Source organism: Neolamprologus multifasciatus, chromosome 22, assembly GCF_963576455.1.
Source record: "Neolamprologus multifasciatus chromosome 22, fNeoMul1.2, whole genome shotgun sequence".
In the NCBI taxonomy this organism is placed as follows: domain Eukaryota; kingdom Metazoa; phylum Chordata; class Actinopteri; order Cichliformes; family Cichlidae; genus Neolamprologus; species Neolamprologus multifasciatus.
The window spans coordinates 34,956,814-34,977,184 of record NC_140459.1 but is presented as its reverse complement, the minus strand read 5'-3'; the positions used below and the strand labels follow the sequence as shown (position 1 = coordinate 34,977,184).

The 20,371-nt window shown below is 43.3% G+C and overlaps 1 protein-coding gene across 2 annotated transcripts; it reads right to left on the bottom strand.

Moving 5' to 3' along the window:
- Positions 1–379: 379 nt before the first annotated feature.
- On the bottom strand, positions 380–19,568 carry pdik1l (PDLIM1 interacting kinase 1 like). Of its 2 annotated transcripts, none has more exons than XM_085149717.1 (3): positions 19,395–19,568; positions 15,059–15,354; positions 380–7,116 (listed from the first exon to the last, which is right to left on the bottom strand). In XM_085149717.1, the coding sequence occupies exons 2-3, from the start codon at positions 15,341–15,343 to the stop codon at positions 6,376–6,378; spliced, it is 1,026 nt and encodes a 341-aa protein (XP_085005843.1). In that variant the 5' UTR covers positions 15,344–15,354; positions 19,395–19,568; the 3' UTR covers positions 380–6,375. The 2 variants fall into 2 exon arrangements, with proteins under 2 accessions (XP_085005843.1, XP_085005844.1); XM_085149718.1 differs by lacking the exon at positions 19,395–19,568 and adding an exon at positions 18,652–19,383.
- Positions 19,569–20,371: the final 803 nt, after the last annotated feature.

Here is a 20,371-nt window from a genome sequence, read left to right as displayed (position 1 = left end):
TTACCTGTACCACATGAGGAAGAAGGTGAAGTGAAAGTATCTGTGCTCTTATGCCAAGTCCCGATCACAGGCAAATTCTCAGGGTTGGCTTCTGTGGTCAGACCAGAGTAAAGGAGCACATCTTCCTCACACGGCATTTACTGTAGTCAGACGTGATGCTTCTAATCCCGCCAACAGTATCATAACAGTCTCATGTCGTTTGTTCAAAGACCTTTATTGTGAAAATTCACCTTTCTTCTGAGCAGTTCCTGTCACTTACCTTGAATCCACATTGATAAAATGAACTGTTGCAACCACCTGAACGATCACCGACGCACCAGCAGGAGCCAGAAAACCGTGTTTCAGAATAAAAGCACCACTGAAGCAAAACCACATTCAGTTTGGTTTAAACTTTAAACGAGTTCATTTTTATTAAAAATCCATTGGTTCAACAGTGATTGACAGCTGTTGTTTCACATGTGAAACTCAACTCAGTTTCTTCAAAGTATCTTACAATGACATGAAAGCAAGAACTGTGCGTACAGATGAGTGAGAGCAGGAAAACTGAAACTCAGCCCTGATCCAGGACTCGCAGTGCTGACTTCAGTCACCGAGCGGCACGCACCATTTGTTTTGAGAAAGGTTAAACTGGCAGGTTTCCATTCCAGCCAAAATGCCCACTTCTTTCCACGAGTACAAAAGACACCAGCATAGATCAGCTGTGTGTGCTGAGGCCAGCATTTTAATGTTAGACCAGCCTAAAGTCATCACTACTGAAAATGACTACATGTTGAAATCACAGGTCAGAACCTGAAAGCTTCCAATTAAAGTTTGCAAAGACCAAGAAAAGATGTGAAAGATTTCAGATCTAAATCTTTGAGGTATCGAACCTGGAGCTCTTCCTGTGCTGCGGGACAAGCGAACTCCATAAACCTCGTCTGCTCTGTATCCATGTTCATTGTTTTATTAAACTACATTTTGTCATTTTTCCAGGATGAACGGATCCTCAAAAACTTATGTTAACTAAAGGCAGTTGGCGTGATTGGTGTAAGGGGCATTTTATATCCACACATGGAAAGTATAACAGCTGAAATCCCACTGAGCAGATTCCCCCGTTATCCAACCCACAACAGGACAGCACAGATGATAGCAAAGGTCAGAACTAGGGATGCACCGATACCGATACTGGTATCGGGTATCGGGGTGGATACTGTAAAATGTGCGTGTACTCATACTCGTAAAAGTTAACCGATACCATGAACCGATACCAACTTATTTCATTAATCAGAGGGTGGCTTGTCATTTCTGTTGTAGTTTTTTAGATTGGCCACTAGGGGGCCAATTATTATTTTATTTATTATTTATTTTATAATAATTATTTTGTTTGTTTGTTTACAATATGGACACTCTGCAATAATTTAAAAGTTTATTTTATTCTCAAACCTAATTTGTATTTATTTTATTCCAAACAGAAGTGTTTATTTATTATTCTGAAAGCTCGAGACAGTGCCAATAGTTCAGTGATATTCTGTTAAATTACAATGTGGAGACTCTGCAATAATTTAACAGAAGTGCTTATTTTTCACTTGAAATTTTTTTGTGGTCATTTTTATTACGATTTTATTTTTTATTGGCAGAGAATAAAATAAAACCTGTCTTCCAATTCATTGCATTTGTGTGTGTGTGTGTGTGTGTGGTAGAAGTATCGGTTTTTGTACTCTGTTTCGGCAAGTACTCAGATCCAAGTATCAGTATCGTATCGGTTTGAAAAAATTGGTATCGTTGCATCCCTAGTCAGGACCTATTGTTGCTGTTCTGTTGAACTGTGACTGATTCAGGACACACCGAGACTGGATTACAATCTAGAGTTAGCATTAGCAGCGAATTAGCCGCTCGGGTTTTTAAGCACAGCGTGGAGCTACATTATTGGAGCTTGTCCCTTTAGGGTTGGGGGGTGAGGACCTCCAGGGCTGGAGGGCCAGTGTCCTGCAGGGTTTAGATCTCACGCTGGGTCAACACACCTGAATCACATGATGAGTTCATTAGCAGGCCTCTGGAGAACTTCAGGACATGTTGAGGAGGTCATTTAGCCGTTTAAACCAGCTGTTGGATCAAGGACACATGTTAAACCTGCAGGACACCGGCCCTCCAGCCCCGGAGTTGCCCACATCTGCTTTAGGGGATGCTAGAAAGTTGTCAACGGGGAAACCGTCAGTCCCTCTACCATCGACCCAACACTCTGTATGTGTTAGCATCACTGAGCACAAGTCTCTCTCACTGTCGAACTTTTTTAAGCCCACTCAGTAACGGACGTGTCTGAGACCTCGAAGCAGTGGTATGAGCATCGTTGTCCAAAGGTTTGAAACAAAAAGAAGCTGTCACGGTTTCTCTCCTTCACCATTTACTCCCCTTGTGCCAGGAGAACGTTTGGCTTCTCCAGCTCTTCACTGTTTTTGAATGAGAAAAATAAAATTCAATCACAACGGATGAAACTGAATCTCATATACAAGGCTCCCCGCCATCACGTGAACCTCAGCTTTATCGGCCGTCGACGAGGCGTTTAGCATTTACACGAGTGCACCCCTGCTGAACGTGACCCGTGTTGTATTTTAGCTTTTGCTGACACAAAACCACAAACAACAGGCCAATGACGTACATACATTATCACTAGCACACCAACTGTATTAACCTGTAAGTATATCACATCTTTTCAATGATTGAAGGAAAGCAGCGCTGAATCAAGAGCTGAAGGAAAACTGAAGTCATCACAGCAAATTTACATGTCAAACCAACCCAGCTCTTGAAAACAGAGCACACTCAGTCAAATGTACATAAACCTCGTTCGCCTGTACAGTATTTACACATGTGCAAAGGAAATGAACATCAAAAATCAAAGGTGAAAAACCCAGACCAAGCATTAGTTTGGCAAACGCCTCTCGACCAGAAACGACTCCCTAAACATCCACATGAGAGATTTGAGTCCCAACGCAAGCAAAGGAAACGTCGTCCGAGTGTTGTAATACTGATTCTGTGGTATTGCTGGTTGTACCAAAAGCACAGCACTGCAGGCTCACGAGACGCTGTGCATCTCAACCACATACTCTGCCAATGAGGTGTTTGAGTGCAATATCAGTGAGGTCACTCTAGTGTCGAAATGGCAGCCGATGTCATCCGCACGATGCCGGTGAATAAAGCTATCAGAGCTAAAAACATGGGGAAATGAATGGGGGAGCTGTGAGCTAACAAAGACATTTATGTTTGTGAGTTTTTACGGTTTTCTTTTAAAATATGTCAAAGTACACACATTATGTATAACCTGAAAGGCAAAAGGGGTCCCAGGCATGATCCTGTGCCGAGCGCTGCAGCTTAATAGGCTTAGATTAGCCTGTCAGGAGCATGAAGAGCAGGATTACTGTGAGAGCCAGAGGACAGGAGGCAGTGACACAGTGAGAGCAGATCAGGTTAAACACATAAAAACACAAGAGCTTTACACGTCAAAGAGAACAGAGAAGATGCTCTGGCTCACGGAGGATGGCGTGTGCTGATGCTCTTCCTCTTGTCTTTCCTGATGATGAGCTGCAGCGAGCGTAACTAACAACGGCCGGGAAAACAAATACCTGCGTGGTTATCAGCCTGCAGCACACACTGCAGGAGGTCGTCACGAACCATGTTAACGTGCTTTGCTCCATTCGTCCCTTTTACACATCAGGTGTGAACATGTGTGAATACTTGTGTCGCCGCTCTTAAACAGCTGTGACTGGACATTATTGATTTTTCTACCCAACACAGAGTCTGACCACACAGTTCAGAGTCCTGTCTTTGTGAAGGATCATTCAGGTTTATTATTCCTACTGGGTATGATAGCAGTATGCACACTGAACAATGATCATATTAAAGAACAACAGTAATCACTCTCATTAGTCCCAATAATCCAACTCCTCTGGAAGTAGGGCTGCCACAAACCATTATTTTGATAGTCGACTAATCAGATCATCATCCATTGGACGTAAAACGTACAGCTTATTGCACCAGCAGCATCTGCTCTTATATAACTATCATTAGCTTACAGCTTTAAGTGTTTAAGGTCTGTGCTAACTAAAAATAAAGACAAGATGATAGTTTATTAAATTTTAATGAAATTTGCAGATTGTTTTGGTGAAGTTTAATAAACTCCTTGCTATCTAAAATATAACAGGACACCGGAGTAAATTCTGGAGCATCTCACACTTCTGATAATCAGCTGTCTGCTTGATGTTTATTCAGCTGTGTAAAAACTATAACTTTAATCTCAGCCAAACCGATTTACTCAGGAACAAATAAAATACTGAAAAAGCCAAACAATAACATTTTTAAGTTATCTAAGTGACTTATATATCATGTTTAACCTGAGTAGTGAAAGACGGCGGTGGGTTTGAAAACGATTAGCGGGAGTCCGGTGTTCTCACGGCTCTAGTTAGCCTAGCCCCCGGCTAGCTATCGAGCTAGTGGGTAACAGACGTCTCCGAAAACGTCGGAGCGCTTTTGAAAATATGTGGTGTCTTGATAAACTGAGCAGATATTTGAGGTTTACACAGCTACATTCTCGCCTGAAAACATGTTAAACGTTTATTTTGTGACCCAGAAAGAATAATAAGAGTAATATTAAAACTAACTAGCTGCCGCCATTGTTGGAAACTGAGCTGGGCTGCGCTATGAATTCTGGGACACAGCTTCTTCTTCTTCGGGGTTTAACGGCAGCTGGCATCCTTGTACATGCAGTGCTGCCATCTTCTGTTTCAGTCCGTTATTACACTCTTAAATCCTACTACTTATTCCTGTGTCTTTTGGGATCTTACAAAGCTTCAAACGACGCGTCGACTATTAAATCAGTCGTCGACGATTTTGATAGTCGACTAATCGTGGCAGCCCTATTTGGAAGTTTGGAAGTCGCCTTTATGAGGGTGAAACTGGAGACCAGAGCCTCTATGATTACAGGCTGGAACAATATCGTACAGATCAGGGCTTCACCAGTGATAACTATTTAATAAAGAAGCTAAGGCGATTTCCCAACTCTGTGATATTGAAAACATTTGTATCACGTTATTATTTCATGGTAGTTTTAAGGTGTATCACATTAATATTAAACTTCAGCTACAAGCGTGTTTTGGTGATGCATCTACGTGACTTTGGTCGGCTTCAGCAGCCTGCAGTGCTGCACTTGCTGACATAATTAGGAGTAGACACCAGAGGCCACAAACTGGTCAGCGGTCGAGCCTAACTGGACTGTTTTCAGCTGGCCACCTATGACCAGTAACCAGCTGGTAAACCTCAGATATACGTGATTCTCTGCTGACCGTCTTGTGCCTCACGTTGCAAGGACATTAAACATATTAAATACAGCGTCTTTCTCCGTCAGCAGTCTTTCTTATCTGACCTGAAATGACAGAAACTCAGTCTAAAGGGGCTTCGGTGAGAACAGCGTTCAGACTGGAACAAACGTGTAATAAACCTGAATGATCCTTTGTCTGCCTCACCGACTGGATGACGTGCTCGGGGCTAGAAGTATTTCTGTGTTTAAGGCTGTATGTTAATAACAGGGACCGCTCTCCATCATTATACATTCTGATCATCCGGCCAGGGGTGTGTCTGCGACTGGCCGGCCTATCTTACAGTTTGCAAAGGGGAGGAACCCCCAACCACGAGCGCCTGCTGGCTGGACACTTGCTGATAAAGAAAAAAAGTCCTCCACCCATGTTACTAATATGTAAGCACCAAAGTTTTTATTTGCCCCACAATGAGCAGAACGTCCCTCGACAGCGAGCTTTTGTCTTCAAACGCCATCGAGCTGTACGCCATTAATACCTGAGCGTTCAGGGCTTGTTTGTATTTGAGTCCAATCTTCGTGTAAATTGTGACGTGTTTCACGTCAGGTCCTGTCAAACCCACAAACAACTTTGCAGCAGCGCGATGAGGTGGCTGGATGCAGCATCGGCCCTTTGGGTGAATGTGAGCACACAAAACACAAAAATCACAGGATCACGTCTCATATTGCATTTAGTTAGCACCGAGGTTTGGGTGGCATTTGAAGACAAAGGCTTCGACTGTCTGAAAGCAGGAGTTTCTAAGGTCGCGTTGCTCTTCCATCGTGCTTCACTGACAGACGAAATGAGGAAGTGGAAGCTGTGATTAGCCTGAGACTAGGCTGCAGCGTGGAGCAGCAGGTGTGACACCTCCCCCTTCGATATAAAGTCGTAGACCGTGGGTGATTGAACAGTGGCTAAAGGATAATCAATACTACAACCAATGCCTGGGTAAAAAACAGGAACTCCTCATTATGTGACCATCGTTGTTAACAGCAGCTGATGAGATGTTTGCGTGTGCTTTGCGGCCGAGTTTGTGGTGACGTTTGCTCGTCAATCACGTGTCCCAGTCGAGCTCTCTGCACGCGATACGGACCAGTCTGAGCTCCAGTTCGAAGGCGTCGGGCCGCTCCTGAGGGTTGGCCGACAGCATCTCCCTGATCAGCTGCTTCATGTGGCTGTTCATGCTCTTTTTCCGGGCAGGGATCAGCAGCTCCATCTTTGGGTTCTCTAACAGGGCCTCTCCTAGCGGCACGATCTCCGAGCCCTGCTGCACGTAGCTCCCCAGCAGCTCCTTCTGAGTCTCCACATCCACAAAGGTGATGCGCTCCACCATGGCCCAGATGATCACCCCCAGGGCGAAGATATCGGCCTTGGCTGTGTAGTGGCCCTCCCACACCTCCGGGGCCATGTAGAAGTCCGTCCCACAAGCCGTGGACAGGAAGCACTTGTTGACGCTGGCCGGCTCCTCGGGGTTGAGCCCGGATGTAGAGCAGACCTTGCTCAGGCCAAAGTCGGCCACTTTGAGGGTGGGCTCGGACGAGCCGGCCGGCGTGCAGGCCTGGGAGATGAGGATGTTGTCTGGTTTGAGGTCACGGTGTATGATCTGGTTACGGTGCAGGAACGCCAGGGCGCTGCCCAGCTGCAGCATGAAGCTGGTGTTGGTCTTGCGGCTGGGTTTGCGAGACAGCAAGTAGGCATTCATGTCGCCGCCGTCGCAGAAGTCCATAACAAACCACAAATAGTAGGCACAGCAAGGGTCAAAGGTGATCTCGCCCTTCAAAGACGTCTCCACGAGCTGCAGAAGAAACAGAAGATGAAAAGTGTACAGAAGCAGTAACGTAACGACTGTGACAGTAGATAACACATTCATGGCGTGTCTCACCATAGAGGCTCCCTCTGGTGGCAGATGGCTGCACAGCATTTAGGAAACACCAGTTTATAATTGATGCCCAATGCTGGGAGTGTGGAGCCATTCGATCATTACAGCGCACATCCCGACTATACACCAGTCCTCATTTAATCTTAGTAATTATTCAAGTCTGACTCCCTCTCACAATGTTGTAGCACGTTTATCTTAAAACATACATCATCACAGGGGACCGTCGTCAGCTCTATGAAAGCAGACAGTCGGCCAGTTTCCTGGTCTGGAGCATTTGGATGGTTTTTGATCATTTTATTTTAAATTTTCCAAATATAACACAAAAACAAACAAAAGGAGACGCAAACAAGCTCTGATGCATTACAAACAAACCAATTAATTCAAACTAGGGATGCACCGATACCGATACTGGTATCAGGTATCGGGGCCGATACTGTAAAATGTGTGTGTACTCATACTCGTAAAAGTTAACCGATACCATGAACCGATACCAACTTATTTCATTAGTCAGAGGGTGGCTTGTCATTTCTGTAGTTTGTTAGATTGGCCACTAGGGGGCCAATTATTATTTTATTTATTATTTATTTTATAATTTTTTATATTTTATTATTTATTTAATAATTATTATTTTTGTTTGTTGTGTGTTTGTTTGTTTACATTATGGACACTCTGCAATAATTTAAAAGTTTATTTTATTCTCAAACCTAATTTGTATTTATTTTATTCCAAACAGAAGTGTTTATTTATTATTCTGAAAGCTCGAGACAGTGCCAATAGTTCAGTGATATTTTGTTAAATTACAATGTGGAGACTCTGCAATAATTTAACAGAAGTGCTGATTTTTCACTTGAAATCTTTTTGTGGTCATTTTTATTAAGATTTTATTTTTTATCGGCAGAGAATAAAATAAAACCTGTCTTCCAATTAATTGTATTTGTGTGTGTGTGTGTGTGTGTGTGTGTGTGGTAGAAGTATCGTTTTTTGTGCTCTGTATCAGCAAGTACTCAGATCCAAGTATCGGTATCGTATCGGTTTGAAAAAATTGGTATCGTTGCATCCCTAATTCATACAAATTTGCACTTCACAATACAAGAAAGAAAATGATATTCCTAACTACTTTGAATGGAACTTGCTGCAGGAATTCTAGTGAGCTGTTGTTGGAAACTCACTCTTTGACCAGTCGATGGTTTATCCTGATAATTTACCCAAAGCTGTAATCAGGCTGAGGAGCAGAATGTGTCATTACTCTGAACCATCAGGTCCCGCTGTTTTTCCATTAGGGAATGATTTTATAGCCTGGATAACCTCCTGAAGAGTAAACTCGGAATCAAGATAATCCCGGTCGGAGCTCCTCAGTTTAGGCAATGGGAGAGAATCGAAGAAGCCATTAAGATCAGATTGTAACATATAACTCACTACAGAAGTCGCTGAAGCGACGGTTTATATCGGGTGGGTTAGTTAGCAGAGTTTGATTTGATGCTGTGTATTGCTCTTGCTATGCTGTCGTCATAGCAACAAACCAGGTTTATCCCCAAACTCGAAATGCTTTTGTCGCAATTTCCAAAGTAGATTACTGACTAGGCCACTCGTTATGTCGTTACGTTCCTATTTTAATTTCACTCTCTCTTTGTAGAGACTTGATACGATCCAGGTCAGGAAGGACACTGTTGATTTCCAACAGACGTTTCTCTTTTTTAAGAGCTGAAGTGTGAGAGATTATTTCGCCCCTCAAAACAGTCTTCAGTGCTTCCCATGGAGTCGAATCGGATACCTCACCATTATCGTTTGCTTCTATGTAATCCTTCATTTTGCAGGTTCTTCTTCTCCTTAAGAAGTTTAGCGTTAAGTCACCAAGAGTAAACCTGTTTTGGAAGTCCATCCATTCGCTTCTGCTCATCTTTTTTTTTTTTTCAGGGTCGTGGGGGCGCTGGATCCTATCCCAGCTGTCATAGGGCGAGAGGCGGGGTCCACCCTGGACAGGTCGCCAGTCTGTCACAGGGCCAACACACAGGGACAGACAACCATTCACACTCACAGTCACACCTATCCCCACTGCTTTGGAAGTGAAAGATTTAATGCACCGGATTTAAACCGGTGGCACGGTGGTTAGCACTGTTGCCGCACAGCAAGAAGGTCCTGAGTTCAATTCCACCATCAGGTCTTTCTGTGTGGAGTTTGCATGTTCTCCCCGTGTTTGCGTGGGTTCCCTCTGGGTACCCCGGCTTCCTCCCACCATCCAAAGACATGCAGCTTGTGGGGATAGGTTAATTGGATAATCCAAATTGCCACTAGGTGTGAATGTGAGTGTGAATGGTTGTCTGTCCCTGTGTGTTGGCCCTGCGACAGACTGGCGACCTGTCCAGGGTGTACCCCGCCTCTCGCCCTGTGACAGCTGGGATAGGCTCCAGCGCCCCCCGCGACCCTGAAAGGATAAGCGGAAGCGAATGGATGGATGGATGAAGATTTAATGATATTGTTAAGGGACTATGGTCAGATATTAATATATTATGATACTTGGAGTTGGTGACTTGAGACGTGAGCTCAGCAGAAAATGGTCCATCCTGGTAGATTTATGAACATGTGAGTAGACGAGTTCTCTCTACCTGTAGGACGTTGAATCCTGCAAATATCTACCATGTCCTGGTTTTAAGAAGATTGTTTAAAGGTTTTGAAGAAGCTGTTTCTGACACTAATTGTGTAGATGATCCATTTGGGAGGGGCCAGGATAACAGTTAAGATCTCCAGATACTATTATATTAGGATCGTTATCTGGGAGCAGATCAAAAGTTCTCTTAAACTCGGTTCATCTGTGTTATCATATATATTTAGGAGTATTAATGGGTGAGGATTATATATCTACCTAGGGGATCGGTACCCACAGAAGTCATCTGGAATGGGACGTTCTTCCCAAATAGTACCGCGACACCACACGTGTGAGGTGAATGCTGACTGATACATCTGAGACACCCAGTTGCACTTTAATCTATGTTGTGTATCTTTGTGTAACAATGTAACACAATGCTACCTTATATCGCTTCCCAGCTACACAAAGCTCAGACTCTACACGCCTCAGTTAGCATACTAAACCTTTAAGTTTGGGAGAGTTACCAGGAGAAGCCTCAAAGTTTGCATTCGAGCCACAAGATTTCTGAAAGAGCCCTGGGGGAGAGATTTGACCGCAACATCATATTTTATGAAAACCAAACACAGCACATCACCACAAACAAGTGGAAGGGTGACTGTATGGGCCCTGGGCACCTGGCAGGCATCGAGTCTGTAATCTGCACTGAGGCTTCTGTCTGAGCTAAAGCTGGGGAACATTTCTGCAGCAGGACAATGATCTCAGACACAAATCACCAACAGAAAAGCCTAACAAAGAAAATAATCAGGTGTTGCAGTGGCCCAATCCAAGTCCCGACTGCGTGGAGTCTGTTCTCTGATTTTCTTTCCTCCAACAGTTCAAAAGCACCAAGAGGTTTACTGGAGGTCCTGGAGGCAGCCACCCTCTTTTTGTTTTAACCTTTTAAACCGGTCAGAGCAGCACGCTCTGTTTTGCGTAACTACTTTTAAATCCCGGTAGCACTGCAACCACGTGAGCTAGCACAATAACTTTTTTTGCATATGAAACCGGAGGAGTTGTACTTACATCTTATGCCATCAGCTTGTCCTCGGTCACAGTTTCCTTCCACATATAGCTTTGCAAAAACTGCATAAAAAGCACTTGCAGCAACAAAAACATAATATTCCAGAAACACGCTTTGCTGATCCGATCAGCTGTTCATAACACTTCCTACGTTGGAATAGATGTCAACGTGAACTATCACATGTCCACCATGACCTGCCCGAAACCGGAAGTGACGTCATTTTGAGCCTATACTGGTGTTTTTAAAAGTTATCTTTGACTTTATGACTTTCTGTGTGGTTTCTGGGATGCTTAGGACTCATATTGCACTGCTGGAAATAGTTTATTTTGATGCATATGCTGCTTTTTTGCAAATTTGCATTATAATATTTATTTTCGTTTTTCCTGCAGTGTATAAAAATTGGTGTATTTCAAAAATAAAACTATGAAGACACTCAAAATAAATTTCCTGTGGTGGGAAACTATTTTGTGCAACTTTTTTGTATTTACAGTTTTGAGGGATAAGCCTCTTAAATTTCTCTAACTAGAAATATATGTTAAAAAAACAAAAACGATTTTAAATTTTTTTGTAGATTATTGCACTTTTTTTTCAATTTATGTAATTACTATGCACTTAATGCAGACATATTATTAAAATCTGGGCTATAATGGTTGTATTGATGTATATCAACTTGAAATGCTCCCAAAAATGGCTCCACAGCATGTAAACATATAATATAAGCTCTGGCGGACTTGGTTCTATGGTAGGTCTTAAAGGGTTAAATCAGGCCACTGAAGTTTGTGTCATTTGTCCCAATACTTCTAACAGCTCTTGAAATCACAACTGAAATGCTTTAACCTCCTAGGACCTGGGTCCACATATGTGGACATCACATTTTGGGTTATTTAGACCAAAATACTCAATTTTGCTCTCCAAGGGCCTGATGTCCACTCACGGGGACATTATGCGTGTGTGTGTGGTAGAAGTATCGGTTTTTGTACTCTGTATCGGCAAGTACTCAGATCCAAGTATCAGTATTGTATTGGTTTGAAAAAACTGCTATCGTTGCATCCCTACTCTGAGTCTAAAAAACCAACACATGGATAAATTAATGAGCACCGAGCTTCCCTCTGACTCAGGAATAAACGGGACCTTCTCATTTGAGTCAAAATAATAAACATTTAACCATCAGGTGCCTTTGTGTCAGTCACACTCTACAGTGTATAAATGAATCAACTCTGTAGCTGAAATATAAAGCTCGGTCAGTCAACATCGAAGCATTAAAGCATTAGAAATAATTCCCCCAGGGATCAATAAAGTATTCTGATTAATGTTGTCAGCTGTAAACTGTGTAAACACACTTTGTGTTTGTGCTCTCCTATCATCTCACATGCTGTCATCTCATCTGGTTGGAGAGCCTTTTTGTTCAGTACCTGACAAACTGCTTCTTAAAGAATCACCTGCAGGACACTGAGGCATGAAGTCACCTGCTGAGCAACAGTGTGACGAACGCATCTATAAATAAAGACAATCACATGGATGAAAGCGAAACACCGAACCTGTGTTTTGGTCACATCGAGTATCACATCTGAACTTGTATGACTTCTTTGATCAGTGTGTGTTTAACTGGCTGAGGGGACAACATGAGTTTGGATGAGCCAACACGCGATTTCATAGTTTCACTTCTGCAGGAGCACGATTCCTTCTTCTGTAACCCCGAGGTCAGCACAGAACTAACAGGAAGTTAAAAACAAGCAGAAGCCATTAGCAGAGCTGTGCCCTGTGACAGATGCACACGGTGACATCTGTCAAACAGAAAATACACCAAGTCTGAGATTAGCACTTCCTGTTTATCATCTACACAAGCTGTGTTCAAATTGTCGCTCGCTACATCAGCAGGCAGACTCGACCTGCACATGCTGCTTTCACAGCTGCTAGGACCACTGTTACAGCAGCGTTTCCTGCATTTATCAGTCTGTCACATCACTGTGGAGCAATTTTGCTCCATTTTTCTTTATAACATTGTTTAAGTTCATTAAGTTTTCCTGACATTTGTTTATCTGCAGCTTTCTTAAGGTCCTACCACAGTAACTGAGCCAGTCGGCGGTCACGTGTGGACACTGACACACCTTTATCTGTTCATGTAGTTTGTGTTTACAGTAACACTCCTGTTGTGTGGCCCAGTTTAAGCCAAAGTTAAGCTCAGGATCAGTAACATGTTTAAACAAAACTAGCATCCTGGCTAGGGATGGGTACCGGTCACCGGTTCTGACATAAACGGTAGTAACCAGACCGAAAAGCAGCCACATTTCGGTGCTTTATTTTCCTGAGCTGTGATACACTTTGAATTCTAGCCAATCATGTTACGTTTCTGAGGATAGTAGGCGGGTCCAGGTACGTACGTTCTTTTAGAGCAGAGCTACAGATTAAAAATGTCCAAGGCGAAGCGGTCAAAGTCTGGCTGTACTTCACAGCAAAAGATGCAAACTCAGCAGCTGCAACAAGTGCTTTAAGCTGATACTGTGATACTGTCAAAGGAGGTAACACCTCAAATCTGATGAAACACCTGGCGACACATAGCGTTTTTTTAAAAGCCGAGAAATGCGCCGTATTTGATAGCTTGCTGCGAGACCTCACACCGAGCACATCTACTGCGGGTGTGGTGCCTGTTATCGACCCGGAGTTAGCAACATCCCCCAAAAACACGAAGAGGAGAGTCCTGGCCCCTAGCCCTGCCAGTGTAGCAGAAATGATGAGGATGATGATGCAGCAGCAGCCGTTCTTCTCTGCGTGAGTAGCTTAATGTTGTTCGTGTGTAATTTACGTTGAGTAGGCTAACCACGTTATTACATTAATGCATGTAAGGTGAACTAGCAAACATCATCATAGCTACATGCAGCTGTCTTCTTGTTTGATGGCAGATACTCCCTTCACCCTGGCCAAAAAGGCTAAAATGACCAAAGAAAAAGTGGGAAACAGTTAAACATGAGAGGTTTTTGGACAAAGTTTGTGTTTTTTCCATTGTTTAAGCTGCTTCCAGCCAAGAGTGATACCATATATGCCCCATAGCTGCAGAAAAGGCTAACACTGTTATCTTTTTACAAAAAAACAGCTGAACATGAGAGGTTTTTGGACAAAGTTTGTGTTCTCCATTCTTTAAGCACCGTTTAAGCACCGGCACCGTTTCAAAGTACCGGTTTGGTACTGGTATCGAATAAAACCTAAACGATACCCATCCCTAATCCTGACAACTGACCCTAGGACACTCTGCTGTACAGAGGAGTGCACGGTCAGCTGACTGACTGCAAGATGCTCAGACTGCAGAACAGAAAGTCATCATCCTCTATTACGATACGTCGGTTTGTCCTGAATGCTGTTTGGTTTGGGCCAATCGTGGCACTACTACAGGAAATAATCTCTTGTGTGTCAAGAGGACTTTGACCTTCATATGTTGCTGTAACGTTCTTTGCCTGAGTTTGTAATATCACCGACCACCAAACTGGTAGATCATATATCTAAAGGCCTTCTCAAATGGACGCACAATGTAGTCATTGACAACAACTGTATAGTTTCACTGGACGAATTCGCAGCATTTTCAAACCCAGCTCGATTTTTTGGATCCCAATAAACAATCCGACCAATCAGGTCACTGAATTTGGCAACAGGTGCGCTCATAGCTCAAGCCGCACACCTGTACTGAACAGACAACGGCATGGAAACAGTCAAACGGCACACAGGTCAACTTTGCTGCGGCTCACAGGGCCCTGTGAAGTGATTTGTCGGCCTCCTCAGCTGTGGTTCAAACTGACCCTCTGACATCCTGACACAGCTTCAGCTCCAGGATCTAACCAGGATATTCTCCCTGCTGCTGCGTCCTCACAGGTTCTTCCTCTTCTTATTTAGGAGCATCAGCACCAGCTCACCGCTGCTTTTATTCTTGTTCCACAGTTTATTTTTATGTAAAGCAATAACACAACAGGTGGAGAACAAGGAGCAGCTCTGACAAACTGACTGAGCGCGGTTTCTCTGCTGGGTTAGTGTAGAGAAATCAGAACATCTGCTACAAACAGCTGTGTTTGACTCGTTTTCACTCACATTTTGACCTGATATTCTTACTGCTGTTTGTTAAAATGACTGTTTTAGGACTAAAACCTTACACAGTGAAGCAGTTATAAAAAGTGAACACAGACGAACTACACCCATCATGACCGACCCCCTGGTTCGTGTGTTCTCACCTCGAGGTAGAGCGGCGAACTGGAGCCGTGGTTCATCCTCTGGGCTAGCTGGTCCCGCTGCAGGATACACTCCTCCAGGTGGATGACATTCGGGTGCTGGCTTTGGATGCTGCTGAGGGCCCAGAATTCCCGCAGGGCCAGTTCGACATTTTCTGGAGAGTGGCAGCGAATCTTCTTCACCGCCACCCTCGCCCCCGTACGCTTCACTACTGCCTCATAGACCACGCCGTAACTGCCACGCCCCACCTCCTGGATGAGTTCGTACTTCGGCTGGCTGCTTACCATCCTAGTCCTCACTGTGGAGACATATTGTGAGAGTTAAGCTCGCCCTCTGCACGTCTAAAAGCGTGCTAGTATGATCCCATGGAGTGTGTAACGCATGGACGCAGCCACCCAATGCAAATCATTAGCCAAAGACAAGCCCACAGGTAATCCTCCTTTCTGATACTCGAATACCCACAAATACAAAGCAGGCTTATTGATTCCAGTGACTGAGCCCATGATTCACAGACTTTGATAGGACCACAAGTCTGTTTGCAACCACAGGTATTATTGTGTCCTGGTGGACTTCACTGTGACTCCAAAGCTACGTCCGTCTGCATCAACTAGGGGTGGGGAAAAAATGGATACTGTGTAGCATGGTGATATTTTGTTTGCTAATAATGTATGGATACAGGGACAGCAGAAATCGATACTTTGTTACAAAAAGGTTTTTGTGCTCTGACTTCAGAGCATGTTGGTCCTTTTTCTGAGCAAGAATCCTGACATTCCTTCACTGTCCAAATGTGTTTAATAAACATGACAGTTTACTTATTTTAATTTAAGACATGTTTTATTTTAATTAAGTTTAAAACTTTTTTATTTAATGTAAAATTATATTTTGTTTTAATTTACTTTCAAATTCTTCAGTTGCTGAAGGGGCTGCATAGTTTTCATAAACTGCATAGTTCAGAATAGCTATAATTGTACCAGATGGTTGATTCAGTTAAGTTGGACTAGACTGTAATACAAACCGTTCAGTTTGTCAACAATCAAACTGAAATGAGAGAAAGACTGAGTGTGAGACTTTGATATTAGAGAAAATGATGATTGATAAAGTTTACCTTTATGTACAGAATCTGAATATCGCAAAATATTTTACAAAAATTGCAATAATATCGTATCGTGCGTTAAGTATTGTGATAATATCGTATCGTGGGATGTGTGGTGATTCCCACCTCTAGCATCTACCCAGTGAAAACTCATAAAGAATCGCATAGAAAAAGTAAAAGCTGCTCCCTTACTCAGCCAGAAAGCTGACTCTGTAATTGGAGAGACTGGACACACTGGAGAAGCCATTGTTTAGGATCTATGTCAGCAGACGGATTTCCCTTTGATCAATAAAGTTACTCTTGTTCTTGTTGCTGCTGCCACAGCAGCTGTAAATATGTTTACTGTGGGAGCTCTTCCTGCCACCAAGCTCCCAGAGAGCTGTGCCTCCTGCTCTCATTCACCTAACACACAAACGTTGGGTGAATGAGTTAACACAACAAACTGTGTGACAAATAAAGACCTAAACAGTTGTCAGGTGCGTCTCCTCTGGGTCTCTTTGCTCACAGTTCAACTTCACACTCTTTACCAGCAGAGTCGTGTTTCTGCTCTCTGAGGTCACCAAACCAGTTCTGTGTCTGTCTGCTGTGACTTTGCAACAGCAGAGTGATGATTTAAGACTGAAAACAACTCGGCTCACTAAAGTAAAAACAATGGAGGAATCCAAACGCTGTTTTGAATCAAAGAGCAGCAGCAATGACAAACACAGGGTGAGTAACATGTCCACAGTCCACAGTGAAATATTCAGGAAACATTCTTGAAAGCAACAGTTTGGAGATTACATGTTTAAACTGTTTAGACCAGCGGTCCCCAACCCCCGGGCCTCGGACCGGTACCGGTCCGTGAGTCGTTTGGTACCGGCCGCGAGAGTTGAGGCTCAGGTGTGAAATGTGTGGTTTTCAGGGTTTTCAGCGTTATTTTGTTATCGTTTTATCGTTAACTCGGTTTTCCTGGGTCTTTTCACGTGTGTTATGAATAAATCTTCTTTTTTTTTAGTTTTATTTTGTTGTATTTATCCGCGACACCTTAAAGGCCGGTCCATGAAAATATTGTCGGGCATAAACCGGTCCGTGGTGCAAAAAAGGTTGGAGACCGCTGGTTTAGACCACAGCTCGTGATAGTTGGTCCACATTTCTCCTCACTGCTCATATTAACGTCCGTGTGCTCCTGAACAGCGCTGAAGCCGCTGAGATCACACCGTGGTCCTGGGAAGTGTGAAGCCTGGATCCTTCTCGGCTGAGACAAAGACGCTGACAGCCGGAGACGTCACAGCCAGGCTGCACGCGGGACGTGCATACTTGGTGCACTGTAATTTACATTTCTGTGAATCCACAAGGTCACAAAAAACATCAGGCGCACGAGCAGCTGCGTGATGATGTCGCTCTGACCCGAGCACAGCACCATCACCTTCACATACACCGTCAACCAAACCGTCATTTTCTGCAGTTACCTTAGTTTAGCTGCAACAACCATTCACAGTTCAGCTTCTTAACAAAAGGCCTGGCAGACAGTTCAGGTAGAAATCAAGGATCTACGAATCACCAAGTAAGCGAACGTTCATGTGACTGAGCTGTGACGGCAGAGGAAACGCTCCCACACAGAACGTTCCCGTCACTTACACCTGCTCATATGTTTCAAGAAGACGTGACCTGAGATTGCACTGATGAGTTATCAATACTTCTTTTTTATTAATCATACCATACGTCTGATTATTGTTACTTTATAACTCAGTGGCATAGAACAGCTGAATGATGGACAGGACTAAAAACAGGGACAGATTACAATCAATGTAACTACACAGTTATTAGAACAGCAAACATAAAGATTACAGATATAATGTAATTGGATGACAACTGTAAGCTGTCAACAAAGTAAATAAATACTACTTTATAACTGTTTACCCAGTGAGCTGTGAAACAGTGACGAGGCGCCTGCAGACATCACTTTCTCTTGTTGAATAAGTGATGCAACAAAGAGTCCTACTGTGTCTCAGCAACAAGGCAGCAAATAAAATTTGAATAAATAACAACATGTTATTAATATTATTATTAACACCACCATAGTAATATGGCTTAAGCGCAGCCTGTTACACACCCCCGCCCCTTCATTTCTCCTGTTATTAAACAAAAAGCAGTTTTAACTTTCAACTACTAACAAACACGAGGAAACGTGTACAGTATTCAGGTTGTAGCGTACCCCTCTGCTGCTCCATAGTGTAAACAGGATTCAACACCATACACAACTATTGTGTTAACGTGACACCACTACAGGGTTACGTCACCGTGCACAGGAGCTGGGTCATAATCAGATTAGGAAGTACTTTTTTTTTAAGTATATGTTTAAGATAAGAAAACGAAGCACAGGCAACATGGACTGCAAACCATCCTTGTCAGTTGGTGTATAGAAAAACCAACTGACAAGGATTTTAAAAAATAAATCCATAGTATTTGATGATATGGGCTATTGGAGTACTGTTTCAGCAATACTCGATAAGTAAAACTCACCAGTGTACAAAGTCACTTTGTCACATGTCAATAATAGCTCAGTTATAACTATTTCTTATTATGAAGCCAACTTATGTTAGCGCTGTTGCTCTTTCGACTTGGAGCACAACACAACTTAGCACTGTAACAACTCTGCCTGTTATCCTGGGAATGACCGGGATTAAACACCTGTCTACATCCCAATATTCACTGGACTAATCAGAAAACTTCATTCTAAAGGAAGGTGACAGTGACAGGTTCGGAGCTGATGGATGTCTCCCAAAAGTCGGCAGCGAAAGGCTGACTCCCGGACGGAAGGAGCGGTAGCCAGCGTGCTAAGGGGCTGATTACAAATCCACTTGACTGATTGGCTAAGAGGCTAACAGCTATCTGGCCTGCCTACTGTCAGCTAACGATGTTGTTGCTCAGCTAACGTTAGCTAATCACGTTAACCTGAGCTAACAATGAGTCCATATATCTTCAGCACAACTGACACGTACGGTGGTATCGAGCATCTAGCTAACAAGTCCATGCCTGTTTAACGGTACCAGCACCGGGGCACAGAGGGGGCAGCGTGATAAGCACAGGGTATTGACAGTTTATTGTCCTCTGTGTGTGTGTGTGTGTGTGTGTGTGTGTGTGGCATCAGAAAAAATCCAGCCTCAAAACACACACACGCGACCCAAGTAGCTGCAGCAGACGAGACAATAGTTGATATGTAGAAGAAACAACAGTTGTCGGGCCGCGACTGTTAGCAAGCTCACCTTCGAGTCGATTCTCGGGGGTTCATTTGTTGTCTTCTTTACTCTCCCTGGCAGCCATTACCGCCGCGCACGTTCTGCTCGCACAGTCAAACCAAGAAGGTTTTGTCAAACACTGGACGTGAGAGCGCGCAGCTGCTATGCAGCACAGCGCGTCAGTGGCGATAGAGGGACGACTTCCGGTCATACCCTTCAAAATAAAATTCCTGTAGATACTTTTTTATAATGGAGACTCAATAGCCAGGAGGTGGAGGAACGTTGAGGGCGAGGGTATGTTTTTCTAAACATGTTTTTATGAAAAAAAAATTAAAGTACATGCAGAGAAATAGCTGATTAGTTCTTCATTAAGCTTTGTTCAATTCAATTCAATTTTATTTATATAGCGCCAAATCACAACAAAAGTCGCCTCAAGGCGCTTCATAGATACAGAGAAAAGCCCAACAATCATATGACCCCCTATGAGCAGCACTTTGGCGACAGTGGGAAGGAAAAACTCCCTTTTAACAGGAAGAAACCTCCAGCAGAACCAGGCTCAGGGAGGGGCGGGGCCATCTGCTGTGATTGGTTGCATCACAAAATTCTGCTTTGCTTTATATTCTAAGAGTTGCTTACTTGCTCTGTGTTTGGTGACTTTTTTAGTCATTTTTGTGTGGATTTTTTATTTGTTTGTTTAAAAACTTGCACTTTAGTAATTGAAATGAAATCCTGACTCAAAGATGGCAAAAGGCACCGTGTATTTTTAAAATGCAAACTTCCTATTAGAGCTAGCACATTTGATTAGCATTACTCAGTCAGTGAAATGAGAACACGTCCTTCAAGCCTTCACACCAAATATCACTTAGTGAACAAAATGCCGTGCACACCTGCAGAAGAGGATTGGGATTTTTTTTACTCAGAATTCTTAAAAAAACAAACTTTTTTCTATTTCCAGTGGCACTAATCCTCTTCCATACACACCTGTACAAGTTCATGTAATCTAA

What these genes read in the sequence shown, in the direction of transcription:
- pdik1l (XM_085149717.1), bottom strand. Translation starts at nt 15,343, where the DNA reads ATGGTAAGCAGCCAGCCGAAGTACGAACTCATCCAGGAGGTGGGGCGT. An exon ending in GTTCGCCGCTCTACCTCGAG is followed by an intron (nt 7,117 to 15,058) that starts GTGAGAACACAC and finishes TTTCTTCTGCAG; the next exon opens with CTCGTGGAGACGTCTTTGAA.